The sequence below is a fragment of the Cnephaeus nilssonii genome (genome assembly GCF_951640355.1).
Source record: "Cnephaeus nilssonii genome assembly, chromosome: 23".
Lineage (NCBI taxonomy): Eukaryota > Metazoa > Chordata > Mammalia > Chiroptera > Vespertilionidae > Cnephaeus > Cnephaeus nilssonii.
The window spans coordinates 14,709,287-14,727,923 of record NC_137094.1 but is presented as its reverse complement, the minus strand read 5'-3'; the positions used below and the strand labels follow the sequence as shown (position 1 = coordinate 14,727,923).

General features: G+C 52.5%; 2 protein-coding genes across 6 annotated transcripts in view; both read left to right on the top strand.

Annotated features, from left to right (window-relative positions):
• Nucleotides 1-12,090, top strand: part of ACTN2 (actinin alpha 2) — a 44,564-nt gene extending 32,474 nt beyond the window's left edge. For all 3 annotated transcript variants that reach the window (XM_079763464.1, XM_079763462.1, XM_079763463.1), the window contains 11 exons: nucleotides 469-616; nucleotides 959-1,109; nucleotides 1,409-1,517; nucleotides 2,645-2,785; nucleotides 3,622-3,804; nucleotides 5,060-5,194; nucleotides 5,300-5,479; nucleotides 6,304-6,450; nucleotides 8,109-8,174; nucleotides 8,955-9,113; nucleotides 10,117-12,090. In XM_079763464.1, the coding sequence (XP_079619590.1) occupies nucleotides 469-616; nucleotides 959-1,109; nucleotides 1,409-1,517; nucleotides 2,645-2,785; nucleotides 3,622-3,804; nucleotides 5,060-5,194; nucleotides 5,300-5,479; nucleotides 6,304-6,450; nucleotides 8,109-8,174; nucleotides 8,955-9,113; nucleotides 10,117-10,275 (1,578 nt within the window). In that variant the 3' untranslated portion in view covers nucleotides 10,276-12,090. The remainder of the gene's footprint in view (nucleotides 1-468; nucleotides 617-958; nucleotides 1,110-1,408; nucleotides 1,518-2,644; nucleotides 2,786-3,621; nucleotides 3,805-5,059; nucleotides 5,195-5,299; nucleotides 5,480-6,303; nucleotides 6,451-8,108; nucleotides 8,175-8,954; nucleotides 9,114-10,116) is intronic.
• A 2,106-nt stretch (nucleotides 12,091-14,196) lies between these two features.
• MTR (5-methyltetrahydrofolate-homocysteine methyltransferase) overlaps nucleotides 14,197-18,637 on the top strand; it is a 46,564-nt gene continuing 42,123 nt past the window's right edge. For 2 of the 3 annotated variants that reach the window (XM_079763458.1, XM_079763457.1), the window contains exons 1-4: nucleotides 14,197-14,419; nucleotides 15,638-15,855; nucleotides 16,398-16,487; nucleotides 18,257-18,326. In XM_079763458.1, the coding sequence (XP_079619584.1) occupies nucleotides 14,386-14,419; nucleotides 15,638-15,855; nucleotides 16,398-16,487; nucleotides 18,257-18,326 (412 nt within the window). In that variant the 5' untranslated portion in view covers nucleotides 14,197-14,385. Of the gene's footprint in view, nucleotides 14,420-15,637; nucleotides 15,856-16,397; nucleotides 16,488-18,256; nucleotides 18,327-18,637 lie in introns of those variants that run through there. The other variant, XM_079763459.1, reaches the window with a different exon arrangement.

Below are 18,637 nucleotides of genomic sequence, written 5' to 3'. Positions count from 1 at the left end.
TCTTTCTCTTGCCCATCAGGAAGGCTGCACGGGAATGGGGACTTTATGGGTGTTGCTCCTCTTGTAGAAAGTCTGTGGCTCACGCCCGACTTGTGTGATGTCAGGAAACAGTAGTCGGTCAGACGGTTGGTGGAGCCCAGTCACTGAGTCAAAGTTGCTGCGAATTGAGTCACGTTGAGGTGTCCTAGTCTTCTGGCCAGAAAATAAAGCCCTGTGGCCTCTGTCCACATCTGGAGAAGCATCAGGCATTTGCTCGCTCATGAGAACAACTGTACTAGCTTTAAAAGGCCTGGGCAATAATTTGACATTTAAAAGCTAACACATTTAAATGGTTATTGGTGGGGGTGAGGGGTGAGGGAAGGAAAGGAAACACCATTAGCAGAGAACTGGAGGGGCTCATGGGTGTCCAGGAGGCCCAGGTGTAACCGCCGGGCCTGCCCTGTCCTTGCCGCCTCCCCATCCCCCCAGGACATCGCCGGGGCCTGGCAGCGGCTGGAGCAGGCGGAAAAGGGCTACGAGGAGTGGTTGCTGAATGAGATCCGGAGGCTGGAGCGCGTGGAGCACCTGGCCGAGAAGTTCAGGCAGAAGGCGTCCACCCATGAGACCTGGGCTTACGGTGAGCGGCCTGGCTGGCCCGGGACCGAGCCTTGGGCAGCTGCTAACTCCGCCCCGAGCGCAGGACCCACAGGGGTATCCTGGCCTCTCTCCGCTCTGCTGTCTCACACTAAGCTTCTTATTTCCTAATGGAGCAGATAATGTCTTTCATCCCCCCCCCCCCCCAAATGGCACTCGAAATGCATTCCTCCCACACTTGCCTATGCAGGGGCCTGGCCTCCTTCTGTCCTCCCCTCCTTTTCCTGCTTGATCCCACCATCTCTGCTCATTCCCTAACTTTCCAGGCACCAAGAAGCTGCCGGGTGACATAGGCCTGTTCTCACTCTTGTGCCAACCTTTGCAGGCAAAGAGCAGATCTTGCTGCAGAAGGATTATGAGTCGGCGACGCTGACGGAGGTGCGGGCCCTGCTGCGGAAGCACGAGGCCTTCGAGAGCGACCTGGCGGCCCACCAGGACCGCGTGGAGCAGATCGCGGCCATCGCGCAGGAGCTCAAGTACGTGCGGCTGTGGACACCCCCCCTGCCCCCCGCCCTGTGGGTGTGGGGACAGGGGAAGGGCTCCCCGGAGCCTTCCCAGGGAGGAGTCCGGCCCGGCCTTCCTTTCCTGTCTGGAGTTTAGGGAGAGTGAAGCTGGAGGAATCTGGGGTGGGATTCGTCCTGTGACGATTAACAAAACCCCGAAATACCCTCCAATTCTATCAGGTCTTTTAAAAGTATATATGTAATCTGTTTATTTGGACTCATTTTTCCTGGCAACGTCTGGGACTGCTATTCTCTGTCTTCACTTCAAACAGCGAGCTGGACTACCACGATGCGGTGAACGTCAACGATCGGTGCCAGAAGATCTGTGACCAGTGGGACAGGCTGGGGACGCTTACGCAGAAGCGGAGAGAGGCCCTGGAGGTGAGGTCTCTACGCCACCCGGGGACGTGGAACCAGGCTCTTCCCCCAAGTCCCTGCCATTGATTCTTACTTTTCTGTGTTACTATGAGTATAAAACAAAAGAGACTGTCCAGTGCAAGCAGCCTGCAAAGAGAGTAGGAAAAAGAGGGAAACGAGAAGTTGGGAGTTTTATACTATATTTTATCCACATTCAGGGCAGTGCACTTCTGAACTTAAAAAAAAAAATCAGGGGGCCCAGCTGGTGTGGCTCAGTGGTTGAGCGTCGACCTATGAACCAGGAGGTCATGGTTTGATTCCCAGTCGGGGCACGTGCCCAGGTTTCGGGCTCGATCCCCAGTGTGGGGCGTGCAGGAGGCAGCTGGTCAATGATTCTCTGTCATCAATGATGTTTCTCTCTCTCTCTCCCTCTCTCTTCATCTCTGAAATCAATACAAATATATTTAAAAAATATAAAGTAAAAAAGTAATCTGTAGTCCTCCTTGCTCCACGAGGTGGGGACTTCTGGGAAAGGCATCCTCTCTGTGCACTGTTTGCTGAAATGGGGAAGCTGCCATGAATTTTCAGTTATGTAACGTGGTTAGGGAATCACTTCTGACTTACAAAGCAAGGTGTCTCAGTTTTCAAAAAGGTGACATGTGGATTTCTTAAGTACTTCCAAACCAGGCTACTTTTTTTTTTTTTTAAATATATTTTTATTGATTTCAGGGAGGGAGAGAGAGAGAGAGAAACATCAATGATTAGAGAGAATCACTGATTGGCTGCCTCCTGCACGGCTGCCTACTGGGGATCGAGCCTGCAACCCGGGTATGGGCCCTGACCGGGAGTCGAACCTGGGACCCATCAGTCCACAGGTCAAGGCTCTGTCCACTGAGCCAGACCAGCTAGGGCCAAACCAGGCTACTTGGGATGTCATCAAACCCTTCTTTGAGAAGACACTGCGGAGAGCTGCGGGCTCAGCCTGATTTTGGGAACGGTGGTTAATCCTGTGTGTAGACACACTAATGACGAGAATGCTGTCATTCCCAGAATGTCAGGGAATCGTGTGTGGCTCTGGAATTTTCCGACGGTTTTTTAAAATTATTATTGAATCTGTGATTGCCGCCTGCTTCTTTCTGTGCAATCTCCAGAGAACCGAGAAGTTGCTGGAGACCATCGACCAGCTGCACCTGGAGTTTGCCAAGAGAGCTGCCCCGTTCAACAACTGGATGGAGGGCGCCATGGAGGACCTGCAGGACATGTTCATCGTCCACAGCATCGAGGAGATCCAGGTAGCGACCCGGCCGTCCTCTCGCGGCAGCCCTTAGATTTGTCCCGAGGGGGCTGCTGTTGGGTCGAGGTTGATGGCACCTGACGGGAAAGAGTTGGCGCCTGTGCCTTTTCCCCTTGGGGCGTGACGGGTGTGCTGCCTGGGGGCCTGCAGGTGTGACGGCAGCAGTGCTGGCTCCTCTCGTGGGACGTCAGAGGTCAACACGGTCCTCAGAAAGGGCAGCGAAGTGAAGCTCTGCCCTCGGGGGAGAGAGAGACCTACCCAAAAGCTGGGCGTGGGAATAATGGAAGCAAATATGATTTTTCTTAAAAGAGGGAACATTGTTTTTGAAGACTTTGGATTTGTAGCTATTGATTAAATAGTCACCATGATATCTTTGTGTGTTTTTTTCCCATTTCAAAGAACTTGACTTTGATGCACAAAATAGCTTTTCTGAAACATTCAGATTTGTTTTCCTCCAGAGATCCCTGCAGTGAGAAAGGCATTCATGGCCCTGGCCGGTGTGGCTCAGTGGATAGAGCATCAGCCCGCAGACTGAAGGGTCCCGGGTTTGATTCCAGTCAAGGGGGACATACCTTAGTTGCAGGCTCGATCCCCAGTCACAGTCGGGGTGGGTGCAGGAAGCAACCAATCGATGTGTTTCTCAGACATCGATGTTTCCCTCTGTCTGTCTCTCCCCCTCCCTTCCAGTCTCTCTAAAAATCAATGCAAACTATCCTCAGGGGAGGATTAACAAAACAGAAAGAGAGAAAGAAGGGCATTCATGCGTGTGCAGACGGGAACACTGTGGCATTCGCATGACGTAAGATCGGTTTTCCCACTTGTGTCTCTGGTCAGAGTCTGATCACGGCCCATGAGCAGTTCAAGGCCACGCTGCCCGAGGCGGACGGCGAGCGGCAGTCCATCATGGCCATCCAGAACGAGGTGGAGAAGGTCATTCAGAGCTACAACATCCGGATCAGCTCCAGCAACCCCTACAGCACCGTCACCATGGACGAGCTGCGGAACAAGTGGGACAAGGTGGGCGACGGGGGCGGGACCAGGGCCCGCGTGAAGCCGAGGCTGAGGGCAACATAAAAACCTGGCAGTGAGGGTGACTGCCTGATTTTGCATCTTTACCCCAAATTTCACCGACAAAATATGCTAAATTATTAAATGCCATTCAGCAACGTCTGAGGCTTGTAAGGAAAGTAGAGGTGATTTTTCCTTAAGGAAAACCTGATACTAAGACCATAAGGGGAACTATTTTAAAACCACAGCTGAAAATTTGGTGCCGTCGGCTTGCCATTCAAGAATTTTCAGAATACAGGATGAGCATGTCCCACATGTGTGTGACTTTTCAGTGCAGAAAATTGCTTAGAAAACTGTTTCTGGGAACTGAAGTCCTCGCCTCACTTGCTGCCTCAAATCCAGTGATAGTGAAAATAGGATTATTTGAGCTTTTTGTCTCATTCTTAAGAAAAATTTATTTTCGTGGCTAAAATCCAGCACAGTTCCCACCCAGCCCAGTGTCCCTAACACACACACACCCAGCCCAGTGTCCCTGACACACACACACCCAGCCCAGTGTCCCTGACACACACACACCCAGCCAGTGTCTCTAACAAACACACCCAGCCCAGTGTCCCTAACACACACACCCAGCCCAGTGTCCCTGACACACACACACCCAGCCCAGTGTCCCTGACACACACACACCCAGCCCAGTGTCCCTGACACACACACACCCAGCCCAGTGTCCCTGACACACACACACTCAGCCCAGTGTCCCTGACACACACACACACACACCCAGCCCAGTGTCCCTGACACACACACACCCAGCCCAGTGTCCCTGACACACACACACCCAGCCCAGTGTCCCTGACACACACACACCCAGCCCAGTGTCCCTGACACACACACACCCAGCCCAGTGTCCCTGACACACACACACCCAGCCCAGTGTCCCTGACACACACACACCCAGCCCAGTGTCCCTGACACACACACACCCAGCCCAGTGTCCCTGACACACACACACCCAGCCCAGTGTCCCTGACACCCACCCAGTCTTAAGCAGGCATGGGTAGCAGTCAAAGCTAGAATGAGCTCTCCCTTTAGTCTCAGAGTCAGGACTCCCTCGCCCCTTCCTCTCCCTCTCTCTCCTTCCCCCTCTCCTCCCCCTCCCCCCCTCTGCTCCCACCCCCACACTTTGGACCATCACCTCATCTCTTGGTCGCTCCCATTGGACCAAAGCTGGCCTCTAACCCCTCCTGCCCTGGGGCCCTGACAGGTGAAGCAGCTGGTGCCCATCCGAGACCAGTCCCTGCAGGAGGAGCTGGCCCGCCAGCACGCCAACGAGCGCCTGCGCCGCCAGTTCGCTGCCCAGGCCAACGCCATCGGGCCCTGGATCCAGAACAAGATGGAGGTAGGGCGGTGCCTCCGAGCTTTGCCTGGCGGGGGATCAGTCTGGGGGGGGGGGGGGGGCGGGCGGCGGACCTGCTCACCTGGTCCCCACTGTGCTTGTGCCCAGGAGATCGCCCGGAGCTCCATCCAGATCACAGGGGCGCTGGAGGACCAGATGAACCAGCTGAAGCAGTACGAGCACAACATCATCAACTACAAGAACAACATCGACAAGCTGGAGGGCGACCACCAGCTCATCCAGGAGGCCCTGGTCTTCGACAACAAGCACACCAACTACACCATGGAGGTACCTGCCCACCTCCCCCCCGCCCCCCGCCCGTGCGCCTCCCTGGCTGTGACCGGCTCACTCAGGGGTCTCACCCACGCCTGCTCTTTGGTTCCTGTTGAGTCCTGCAAGTGCGGGAGGTGGAGATCTCTAAGTCTTTCCTCCACGTTTGTGAAAAGGCTTGTGACCCAGCCCGGCCGGTGTGGCTCAGTGGTTGAGTGTAGACCTGGGAACCAGGAGGTCATAGTTCGATTCCCAGTCAGGGCACATGCCCGGGTGGCGGGCTCGATCCCCAGTCGGGGGCATGCGGGAGGTGGCTGATAACTGATTCTCTCTCATCATGGATGTTTCTATCTCTCTCTCCCTCTCCCTTCCTCTCTGAGATCAGTAAAAATATATTAAAAAGAGAAAAGGCTGTGAGGCCCAGCAGGCACTGCACCATGGGCAGCAGCAGCAGCAGCACCGTCACAGCGGGACTCATTGCATGCTTCAGAGAGAGGGCCCGGCATCCCCTTCCACCAGCTGACCAATCCGATCTCCTGGGAGCCCGTGGGGTCATCCAGGGCCCTCCTTTCTTTGTGACAGGGAAAGATGTTTCTAGTGACAAGGAGACTGTCCGTTGTATATTTTATCTACAGATGTCACTGTTAGAACCCTGCCCTTGCTTCTGAGCATGTCCCACTACAGAACCTTGCAGAAAGCGGGCGAGTGGAGAGAAGCAGTGTAGGGAGGTGGGAGTCAGCCCTGCTTCTCTCGCGTTGGGCCCACTCCTGCGAGGAGGAGGCCGGGGAGGCCAGGTTGAGGCGCCGGAAGCCCCAGAGCTGACGGCTCCTCTCTCCCGGCAGCACATCCGCGTGGGGTGGGAGCTGCTGCTGACGACCATCGCCAGGACCATCAACGAGGTGGAGACACAGATCCTGACGAGGGACGCCAAGGGCATCACCCAGGAGCAGATGAACGAGTTCAGAGCCTCCTTCAACCACTTCGACCGGGTACCTCCCCCTCGAGCTCTTTGCAAGGCAATACTGGGGACTTTCAGATACATTCAAGATAATGCCCAGGCCATTCGCTTAAGTCTTCAGGCCCTACAAGGTCACGGGCAGGGGGTGGTGAATGCCAAAGGAAGACAGCCACCCTGGTGAAGGGTGCTAAGCTCTGACGTTGCCCAGGCCACGTCGGCTAGGATTGTGTGCTGTTCGGTGCGGGTGACGTAGGGAACGCCTTTGTGCGTGGCAGCAAAGCTAGGTTTGTTATAAGCTGATGTGTATCCTTAACAAAATGTGGTTCTAAAGACTTTAAACCTTTTCCTCAGGAACTGTTTAGGTAAAAGCACCTGATAGAAATTTAACCTGTTCTTTTGCCATATAAAACTTAATTTTATTTTTTAGTGAACAAAATCGACTCTTAAAAGATATTTTAAGGAAAACGCACCAACAAAATGGTGATCATTTTCATCGTAAAGGCATCTAAAAAGTGAAGTGTATTTTGACTTCAATAGTATTGAGCAAAACCAATTCTCTGTAAGAAAATCTGGCAGGATTTGGGGGTGGAGGGAAAAGGAAAGATTTAAAATGACCTGGAAGTTCCGAGCCTTGAGGTCACAAGAGAGGGGGGTGCCATTGAATTGGAGGCGCCCCGGGCAGCGAGGCATCCCATTCTGGACTTCGGGGCTGAACCAAACCGTCATCTCTGACAAGACAGGGTCTAGAGAGTAGGAAAGAGAAGGCCCGGATCTTAGGGGATGAACTCCATGGAAAGGAGGCAGGAGCCCCACGGAGTCGCGGAGAGTGAGGTGTCCCCAGCGGAAGCGTCGCTTTGGAGGCGGTTGCAGAGAAGTCCGGGAGGGTGACTGAGGGCTGATCGCGTAGGTGAGAGAACAGACGTTCCCAGAAGAAGAGAGCCCCCCGCATTAGCTTTTGGGCACAGGAAAATGCCAGCAAAGAGCCGCTCTTTCATAACTGGCTGGGCCGATTATAAAAGCGCTTTCCCAGCTTTAGTTTTTATTGTCGATGCCTGCACCTTGGCTGCCCTCTCAACACCCTCAAGGAAATCTCGAGCACAACCTGCACTCCCTCCCGTCACACCCAGGGCCTGGGCGGCCACCTGGTCCGGGGAGGCTGGGCCGCCCTGTGTCCTGCCCTGGCCTCCTCTCCACCGTGAGCGGCCGTGCGTGGACCCTCACAGGGTTTGTGCTGAGGCCACGATGGACGCACGCAGGGCCACGCCTCGATTCCTCTCAGACCTTGAAAATAAAAACCGTCCGGGCCAGCCTGAGAGTGGTGGTGGGCTATGCTCAGCCATCAGTGGGTGGCCGTAGTGAGCTGCTGACTGGGCATTTGCAGGGGCACTGGGCGCTTCCTTCCATTGCTTTCTTCAGTGTGTGATCTTTCTTGTCTGTTGTCACTCCCTGCCCCCCCCCCCCCCCCCCCCCGGCCACACACACACCCTTGCTCCTTGCTTTCCCCTTATTAAGAAACCATTTTGTAACATCCCTGGGTTGGCTCTGGTCTTCCTGTAAGTCAGTGGTGACCTTGACAGTGTCCTTGGCCAGCTCAGGTGTCCCCTCTCTTCCTGGATTTTGTTCCTCGGGTCAAGTAGAGTTGCTCCTCTGCCTCTAATTCCCGGCGTCTCTGTTTGTCTCTGTCGGCAGAGGAAGAACGGCCTGATGGACCACGAGGATTTCCGAGCCTGCCTGATCTCCATGGGCTATGATCTGGTAAGCAGACGTGAGAGTTCCCCGAGGTGATGTTTCGCTGAACTTGGTATATATTACAGGAGGTGACTAATATACTGGGGATGAGCCCATTTTCATTGAATAGGATAATCTTTCTGAAGGTCGCCTGCTACTGTATGAAAGCAATTTCACCGAACCAGAATCTATATTTGTATTCAGTCATTGTTCAGATACTGAGCTTTCCTGGTGATTTGTAACAGCTTTATGGAGATATAATTCACTATACAGTTTTCCCGTTTAAAGTGTACACTTAAGTAGCTTTTCCCGCTAACGTTAGAAAGTACAAAGGTTTAGTAGTGAATCCACTTAGAAAGCCCTGCATTCCCTGGGGCTGCGGTAGTGCCACTGCCCTCCCTCCCCTGGGAGCCACTGACGTGGGTTCTCAACGTGAGCCACCCTGACTCCTCTGGGACCTTGAAAAGCCTTGAGAGCCACCTTCCAGACTGCATGTCCCTCCTCTCAGGTGTCACCTGGGAAAGGGCCAGCTCTCTCCCTGAAGTCTTATGTTCAGGCCTGCAGGAGTGTGGGTCCCAGGGGGGAGGGAATTCTGACCATCGGGAGCCTCAGGCATAAAGCCACAGCCGCTGTTACAGTCGCTGGGCGGAGTGACCTTTGCTCCAAAGGCTGCAGGGGGATGCAGGGACACTTAAGTGCTCACCTGCTGCCCAGAGGACCCGGGGGGCCGCAGGTGAGAGCAGCAGGCCGGCTCTGTGCATGGCTGTGTGCCCTCGAAGCCAGCGTGTCCTTGTCTCCTCGCCGCAGGGGGAAGCCGAGTTTGCCCGCATCATGACCCTGGTGGATCCCAACGGACAGGGCACCGTCACCTTCCAGTCCTTCATTGACTTCATGACCAGAGAGACGGCCGACACGGACACCGCGGAGCAGGTCATCGCCTCCTTCCGCATCCTGGCGTCCGACAAGGTCAGCGCGGACAGACTCCTTCCGCTTCTGCGTTTTCCTCACAAGAACAGAAAATAGTGCCATAGTAGTGCATGTTGTGCCACATCAGCATTTTCAGAAAGCAGCAGGTAGCCCAGCTGGTGTGGCTCCGTGGTTGAGCATCGACCCAGGAACCAAGAGGTCACCAGTTTGATTCCCGGCCAGGTCACATGCCCAGATTGTGGGCTCTGCCCCCAGTGGGGGATGCGCAGGAGGCAGCCAATCCATGGTCCTCTCTCATCGATGTTTCTGTCTCTCTATTCCTCTCTCTTTCTTTCTCAAATCATTAAAAACATTAAAAAAAGAAGAAAGAAAGAAAGAAAGAAAGCAGCAGGTAAACAGTGGTGTTCGCCCAGAACAGAAAAAACACATTCTGCTCCTGAAATTTGTGCTTGGGCCTCACAGTGAGTTTTATGCAAGGAACCAAGAGTGTGTACCTCGTAGGGGTTTTTTTTTGGTGTGTTTTACTGGTTCAGCCAGCAGACTTGAGGTCGCAGTATTTAGCCCTCCCCCTGTGGCTCAGTTTGAGAAATACTGGTAGCAACGCTCCCGGTGGGAGACTGGCCGCCCTGCAGGTGTGGTCTCAGGTGTAAGCTTGGTCTGCAGGTACCAGGCCCATTAGATGACCTGCCTTTAACCCTTTTTATTTATTTTATTATTTTTTAAATATATATTTTTATTTATTTCAGAGAGGAAGGGAGAGGGAAGAGAGAGATAGAAACATCAATGATGACAGAGAATCATTGATCGACCGCCTCCTGCACCCCCACTACTGGGGATCAAGACCGCAACCCGGGCATGTGCCCTTGACTGGAATCGAACCCGGGACCCTTCAGTCCGCAGGCTGATGCTCTAGACACTGAGCCAAACCAGTGAGGGCTGTATCCTTTTTTAAACAGAACCAACGCCAGCTGTGTATCAGCATGAGCACATCTGTTGCAGGGTTTCCCCGACTGACTTGCAAACCCCTCTCTGTCTCTTGCAGCCGTACATCCTGGCGGAGGAGCTGCGGCGCGAGCTGCCCCCGGACCAGGCGCAGTACTGCCTGGGGCGCATGCCAGCCTACAAGGGCCCCGGCGCGGTGCCTGGCGCCCTGGACTACGCGGCCTTCTCCTCCGCGCTCTACGGGGAGAGCGACCTGTGAGCCCGACACCTCCGCCCACAGCAGGGAAAGACTTGGACGAGCTTGGTTAAGGGGAGGGACAGGGCGAGATTTTGCAGCTCAGTAATGGTTTATGACATAGTGTGCTTCATCAATAGGTTTCTCTATTTCGGAATTGTTAGCTAAATGCAATGGAATATCAGGGTTTTTTGGTTTGTTTCTTTGCTCAAACAAAGCAAATTCCTTGAGTAGTATGAAATGAGGAGGATCTAGGGACAGAAGTACAGAATGGGAAATTCCCAAATACCCAAGATTTGAGACCAGGAAGAAAAAATTTGGTAAATGTTTGATATCTTTAAAAATATTCTCAAGTAGGCTTATGTGATTATCGTGAGGGGAATATATTTGGGATATTCGTGTTCTACCTTCTCATCCAAAGATTAGCAATATTTAAGTACTATCGTTTCTTTAGTTGAACTTAATATTGTGAAACAGAACTTCCAGGGAATGGAACCAGACGACCCAAAATATCTTTAGAACTTAAAAATTTTTAAATAGAATTTATAGTCAGCTCTTCGTTGTTTAGGACTATGCAGTCGAGGTAGTGGATTTCAATGCCTTATTTATCGTCCAAAGCAGAGACCTCAGGAATCACAGAAGCCGGTCTGCTTGCCAGAGAGGAAGACGTAGTCACTAGGAAAAATGAATGTGTTAGGATTACGTATTGAGTCCAGGTTTCTGTGCATTTCCTAGAGCTTGGTAGCACAGGTTTGGGAGAGATGACTGTAGGTAAGTGCTCTGTTTTTTTTAAATAAACAGGTTTCCGTAGCAATAGTTTATAACAGGACATGGGTCAGAGACCGGCACCCAGATCGCTCACCAGGCCGCACTTCTTTACGCCCTTGGTTTTCTGACCTGGTCAGGAGGCGTTAGTAGGGAAGGACTCATTCTTAGCAGCCGTAGAAGTAAGAGCTCGCATTGCAGACCTTACATATTTGGGGGAATGCTTCTGTGTAGTAGGAGCGACTAGACGTTCTTTTGCCAGCACTCAGCGTGTGGTCACCACTGTGATGGGGTGCCGAGCCCTGGGTCTGGCTCTCTCCACACCTGAAGCCCTGCCACAGAGGACAGACACCTCCTGCTCCCAGCATCCTCTGCTCTCCTGAATGTTCATCTGTTCCAATGTTTGGGCTGCCTTATGCTATAACTCCCCCTCTGTTTTTCCACCCTGTTGACAGCTTGTAGAGAAGAAGGCAGGAATTCTGTTTACATCTGAGTCCTTAATGATCAGGAAAGGGACTATAAACAAACAAAAACTGTTGCAAACAGCAATCCAAGTGTTGCTAGAAAAGCAGTAATGTGCCTGTTACCCCCCGTCTGCTTTCTCAGATTTTTGGTGGATTGCCACCAACAGCTGGAAATGTGATATTTTCCCTTTATACCTGTTTGGTAACTTCATACTTTTACTGCACTGGCCCATGTAGAACCCTTAACCTTCAAAAGTTTCATTTAATTTGCTTCATTTTATTAAGTAGTTGGTAGGTAGCAAGTTCCTGAAATACCCGAGTCCCTGTGTGTAATGCCAAACACTTTGGGTGATATTTAGAGGAACTCTTGACTCTCTACTTCCAGCAGGTGCTATATTCCAGCCATAAACATAAAGGGAAAACTGGGAAGTCGTTCTGCCTCTGAAGCCACGAGGGGGACTTGGGGTGTTTTAGGATGCGTACAGGTAGCTCAGCTGCCTAAAATGTTCATTGCTTTACAATATTCAGGCAAGAGAACAGATCAGTACTATCTGCTAATAAATGAAGAAAGGAGATAAACTCTGAAAAACACTTAATAAACATGTTTATACTCTCATCTTAGAAGTTATTTTTATTTCTGAAGCTGAATTATCAATTAAACTTAATTTATAAAAGAAAAAGAATCCATGCTTTTTTTTTTTTTTAAAGAATAGCCCGTTTCTTTGGTTAACCACAAACTTCCTCACTTAAAATTGCCATCATATTTAAACTCTTTGGGTAACTATTTGCCAGCCATAAAGAATTAGAAACTGGCCCGAGCCGGTTTGGCTCAGTGGATAGAGCATCGGCCTGTAGACTGAAGGGTCCTGGGTTCGATTCCTGCCAAGGGCACATGCCTGGGTTGTGGGCTTGATCCTCAGTAGGGATGCAGGAGGCAGCCCATCAATGATTCTCTCTCATCACTGATGTTTCTGTCACTCTCTCCTGTTGGAAGCCGCCTATTGCCTTCCCTAGCAGAGAGGTGTGGACAAGGAACCCGGAAGGCTGGTCCACCTTGAGGCTCTGGCAAGGGTCAGGGCCAAGCACCCACTGTCTGGTGGAGACAGGGAGCTGAAGCAACTTCCACCTTTTAGTCTTAGGTAATCCTTGCTGATGGGCTATCAGCGAGCTGTTACTGGAATTGCCTGCCTAAGGGCTATAGGTGGATCCCAAACCTGAATAAAAGGGCCCCCAATTCCCAAATTAATATTTTCTTGTCTCTTTCATTTGTGTGCGGCCTCCTCCAGAACTCGAACCCTGAACATGAACCCTGAACCACGTGGGACGTGGGGGATATACACTTGCAACTGGCAGCCCAACATGGGGTACTCGCGCACTCCCCATTGCTTCCTCTCTGAAATCAATAAAAATATATATTTTTAAAAAGCATTAGAAACAGCTGGTTGGGTAGGGGGTAAATTTGGGATGAGGAATTAAGGTTGATCTAATTGGCCCTGGCCAGTTTAGCTCAGTGGATTGAGCGTTGGCCTGCAGACTGAAGGGTTGCAGGTTCGATTCCATTCCGGTCAAGGGCATGTACCTCAGTTGCAGGTTCAATCCCTGGCCCTGGTCAGGGCACATGCAGGAGGCAGCCAATCAATGTGTTTCTCACATCAGTGTTTCTGTCTCTCCCCCTTCCTTCCATTCGCTACAAATCAATGGGAAAAGTATCCTTGGGTGAGGATTAGCAACAAAAAAACCCAGGAGTTGTCTGAAGGTCTTATCTCTATACTATGGGTTTGTGTGGGATGAGCTGAGTGAGGGTGAGGGTGAGGGTGAAGGTGAGGGTGGGGAGTGAGCTAGCAGATTATCACCAAAATAAGATAATAGACTCTCCTGCAGAGAGAGAGGAGGCTTTTTTGCAGTGTTCCCATCCACTACAGATGCATTTGTATTATTTCCCAGGGCTACTAGAACCAAGTAGCACAAAATGGGTGGCCTCAAACAACCACAATGTGTTGTCTCACAGGTTTGGAAACTAGAAGTCCAAAACTAAGGTGTCAACAGGGCCTTTCTCCCTCTGACATCTACGGGGGAGAATCTCCAGTCTCTTCTAGCTTCTGACGTTTGCCAGCAATCCCCGGTTCCTTGGTTTGTAGGTGCAGCACCCCAATCTCTACCTTTGCTGTCACTGTTATGTAGGCTCGATTATTAGTCTTAACCTAGGTCGTGAGTTGCTCTAAGACAGGTGGGGATGGGGGTGAGGGTGGGAGGCAGTTTGTCTTTGCATTCCCTTGTCCGGCACACAGTAGGACTTAGTAAATGCTTTCTGTCTATAAGTGGCCGCACACGCACCTCGCCCAGCCCCAGGCTATAGCGGGAGGCATAGCGCCTGGCCTTCCACTCAAGCCCCAGCTCTGAGCTGCACACAGTGGGGGGGCCAGCATTGCGGGACCAGCAGTGAGGGGTCAGGAGCGCGGGGTCAGCATTGCGGTGCCAACAGCGCGGAGCCACTGTCCGCTCCCCACACAGCCCACGCTCCAAGCCGCCAGGCGGCTGCACTCCCGGATGCGAGTGCAGAGGTGCGCGAAGCTTCGCGAGGACCGGACTACATTTCCCAGAGAACCCCGGGGCGAGCCTCAGGCGATTGGTTGAGACCGACAGCTCAAGCGGCCGCGAAGAGCTCGCACAGGCCAATCACAGCCCCGGGGCGGGAGCTCCGCGTGGATGATCGGCTGCGACAGAAACCCCGTCCTGAGGCGGCCGGTTCCAGCGCGCACGTCGTTCTCCCCGGTGCCACGTCCGCGGCTCCCCGGCCCCCGGCTCCGTGGCGCGCCCCGCGCTGGCCGGTGTCGCTCTCCGCTGTCCCCCGTGGAGACCGCCCTGCTGCGTCCCGCGCCCGAGGCGGAGGAGCGGGCCCAGCGGCATGTCGCCCGCGCCACAGGAGCGCGCGCCCGCGGGTAACACTCGGCTCAGCCCGGTCGCGGGGCTGCCTGGCGCGCGCTGGGGGCTCCGGGTCTCGGTGCTGCTTGCACCCATGACGCCCCGCGGGATTCCCGTGGGAGACGGCGGCGCCCGTGGGCTTCTGGAGCAGCCGGGGCGCCCACGTGTCTCTCCGTCCTCCCCGCTGGCACCCATCCCTCCCCCCCCCCCCTCCCGCCCCGCCGGCACCCCGTTCCCCCTGCCGGCTCTTCGTCCTCCCCCGCGGGCACCCCGTCCATCCCCTCCGGCACCCCGTCCTCTCTCCGGTTCCCGCCCTTTCCCGCCGGCACCCCGTGTCCATCTCCCCTCCGGCACCCCGTCCTTTCCCGCCACCAACCAGTCCTCCCCTCCGGCACCCCGTCCTCTCTCCGGCTCCCGTCCCCCCCGCACCCCGCCCTTTCTCGCCGGCACTCCGTGTCCTTCTCCCCGTAGGCACCCTGTCCTTTCCCGCCGCCACCCTGCCCCGCCTCCCCCCCGCCCTCCGTACATCTTTCATTGCATTAGGCCGTGGTAATAACTCAGTGAAAAAGTTTTGGGGCAGCATTTTTCTAACGTTGTGGAGCTATGAGCACATCTTTATTGATTTTTTTACAGAGGGGAAGGGAGAGGGATAGAGAGCTAGAAACATCGATGAGAGGGAAACATTGATCAGCTGCTCCTTGCACACCCCCCACCAGGGATGTGCCCGCAACCAAGGTACATGCCCTTGACCGGAATCGAACCTGGGACCCTTCAGTCCGCAGGCCGTCGCTCTATCCATTGAGCCAAACCGGTTTCTGCAGCACATCTTTTTTATGAGCCCTCCTTACTCCCTGTTGTGAATGGTTATAAAAGGACTCTACACCCTCTCACCACACATCTTTTTCCCCCTTTCATTTTTTAATTGATTTTTTTTATTGATTAAGGCATTACATATGTGTCCGTATCCCCCATTGCCCCTCTCCCCACTCTCATACCTGCCCTCACCCCCCTGCTGTCTCTGTCCATTGGTGATGCTTATATGCGTGCATACAAGTCTTTTGGTTGATCTCTCAATGGAATACTACGCTGCTGTAAAAAAGAAGGAACTCCTACCATTTGCAACAGCGTGGATGGAGCTGGAGAGCATTATGCTAAGTGAAATAAGTCAGTCAGAGAAATACATATCACATGATCCCCTTTAATTTTTTAAAGTCACACGTTCCTTTTCTTCAAAGCGGGCGTGAAGAAAAAAACCCTGCGGGAGGAGATCGAGGCCATCCTGCGGGAGAGGATCATGGTCCTGGATGGCGGGATGGGGACCATGATCCAGCGGCACAAGCTGAGTGAAGAGGACTTCCGAGGCCAGGAGTTTAAGGACCACGCCCTGCCGCTGAAAGGCAACAATGACATCCTAAGTATAACTCAACCGGATGTCATTTATCAAATCCATAAGGTAACCTGTCACCACGCCTCATACCGCTTCATGTACTCAGGGCAGAACACTGTACTGGGTGCTCTGGAGGATACAGACACTTGACACAGCTCTCAAAACTGTGTGTGAACTTGTCTGAGGTCAAATTCTGGGTTTAGTTATTTTCTTAAAATATATTTTTATTGATTTCAGAAAGAGAAATAGAAACATCAATGATGAGAGAGAATCATTGATCAGTTGCTTCCTGCACGCCCCCTACTGTGGATCGGGCTTGCAACCAGGGCATGTGCTCTTGACTGGAATCGAACCCGGGACCCTTCAGTCCCCAGGCGGATGCTCTATCCACTGTGCCAAGCCGGCTAGGGCCAGGTTTTGTGTTTGTTTACACCACCCGCCTTTCTGTGCAGGTCTTACATCTGTTTGCGTCTCTGGCCTCTAGTGCAGTGCCTGATGCTTAGTAACTGGTCAGAGGCTGTTTGGGGGTGATGGTGTTGAAAAGGCATGTTTGTTGTTGGGGGACAGGGATTCTAAAACTCGGCGTTGACATTCCTACCTCATTACAGGATTACTTGCTGGCTGGGGCTGACATCATCGAAACAAACACTTTCAGCAGCACTAGTGTTGCCCAAGCTGACTATGGCCTGGAGCACTTGGTAAGACATCCATTTTCCTTCATAACTAAGGTGTGTGTGAGCGTTTTTCACATTGCTAGTTGCTAGCGAGCCGACCGCCTGAAGCAAATGCCTCGTGATCTGTAGTTTGTGCTCAGGGAAACGGTTTGACTCGCTTCCGCTTATGAACATAGCAGCCCGTTCATTTTCCATCTGGCTTCTTTTATGGGCAAGTAATAATCCAATAAAAAGGATGCTTATTATACAGTGACTTTCGATAAAGGCATAATGATTGTTTGTGTGCACTATCTTGTGAGGCCTTTTTTTAAAAACTTCACCCGAGGATATGTTTGTTGACTTTTTTTCTTTTTTAAGAGGGGAAGCGGGAGAGAGTGAGAGAGAAACATCGATGTGAGAGGGAAACACCTGTCAATTGCCTCCCATAGGTGCCCCAACCTGGGTGGGATTGAACCTGAACCCACAACCTGGGTATGTTCCCTGACCGGAAATCAAACCCTCACCCCTTTTGGTGCATGGGACGATGCTCTAACCACTGAGCACACCGGTCAGGGCTTGTGAGGCCTTTTTAAGTATTGGGTGGTAGATTTGATTTCCTTTTTTTTTTTTTTTTAAATTGTGGCAAAATACATGTAACGTAATATTTAGCATCCCAACCATTTTTAAGTATAAGTTTAGTGGCAGGCTGATGCTCTATCCCCTGGGCCAGACCAGCTAGGGCAGCCTTGTCCCTCTTTCACTTGTAGGCAGTGCTTTGTACGTTTGTGCATACTTGCTTTTATTTCCTAGTGAGAGGGTTCTCGGACCTTTACCAAATATCAAGAGGTTAATAATCTACTGAAAGTTCAGAACCATCGCTCACTCACAACCATTGTTCGGTGAAGGAAGTCAGGGCCTGAAGAGGTTCGAAGGGAACTGCCCGGGCTGACAGTGACGAGCTGGGCCTGGAAGCCAGGCCTCCAGGGTCTAAAGCCTGTGCCTTTCCCATTAGTATTTGAACTGCATCCAGGGGTGAACCTGAGGCGGGGCGGTGAAGGATTAAAGAAAACAGACAGGAGAATACAGTTGGGGCCAGGTGGATCACTGGGCCTGGATGAGGGAACAGTGACCCAGCCTGTAAGCCGAAGCTCTATTTTACAGTCAGATCACACACAGCACAACAAGGGCAAGACGTTTACAATGTTCTTGCGAGTTTCAAATCTGCTGCTTTCCTGTGGTTGCCATTCTCTGAAGTCTATCAAGCTTTCTTTAGGCAGCACTTGCTGCACCCCCACTCCCCACCCCCCACCCGCAGCCCACTTCCCTTAGCTACCTAGGACTGCAGGGTCAGACTATAAGGTCAAGCTTACATACAACCATAGCCTTTTGGCTCTCATTGTGCTGGGAGGCCTTTGCCCTCCAAGCTGGGACTTGTATGTGGCTTTGCCACAAGTCAGTCCGAGGCTTGATCCTGTCCGAACGCTGTAGCCGCTCTCCACACTATTCTTTTTACTAAATCTCAAAACCCGTTGAGCGACACCAGCTTATTCTCTGCCACGCCAGAGGTCCAGAGATGGTCCTTCTGCCGCCTCACTCATGGTTTTGGGGGGAGAACCAGAAGCAGTTTCCCAAGAGTCTGGCCTTTCAGGCTGGGGTCGCCGATGGGCCTTCTTGGCCAGGATTTCATTCAGACCTCAAATTAATTCACTCCCCATTTCCCTGCTGTGAGTGACATTGGGTTTTTAGAAGGTCTTGCGTTCCTTGTTCAGCACGTGGAGAAAAAGGACAGGCTAACGCTTGCAGTTCTGTGCTAGGTCTACCGGATGAACACGTGCTCCGCGGCCGTGGCCCGGAAAGCGGCCGAGGAGGTCACTCTCCAGACAGGTGAGGAGCGTTTCCCCCTTTTCACCAAGATGACCCCTTGGGTAGTTTCAGCTGTAACCTGGTGGTAGAAAAGGATTACTTACTGAAACCCTTTGAAGCCGGCCATGTGAGAATGCAGAGTGTTTTGGATTGGCCTGGTGATCATGTGTGTGGCTGCCCTATATTTCATCATTTTTCCAGTGGGATCCAGGACAGTCCATAACCAAATTTTGCAGTAAAATCTCTGAACCATCCCTCTGAGTGGGAGGAAGACTATCCATAAGCCTCTTGTTCATTCAGGAGAGGTCGAGTTTCGTTGTCAAATGAATTAA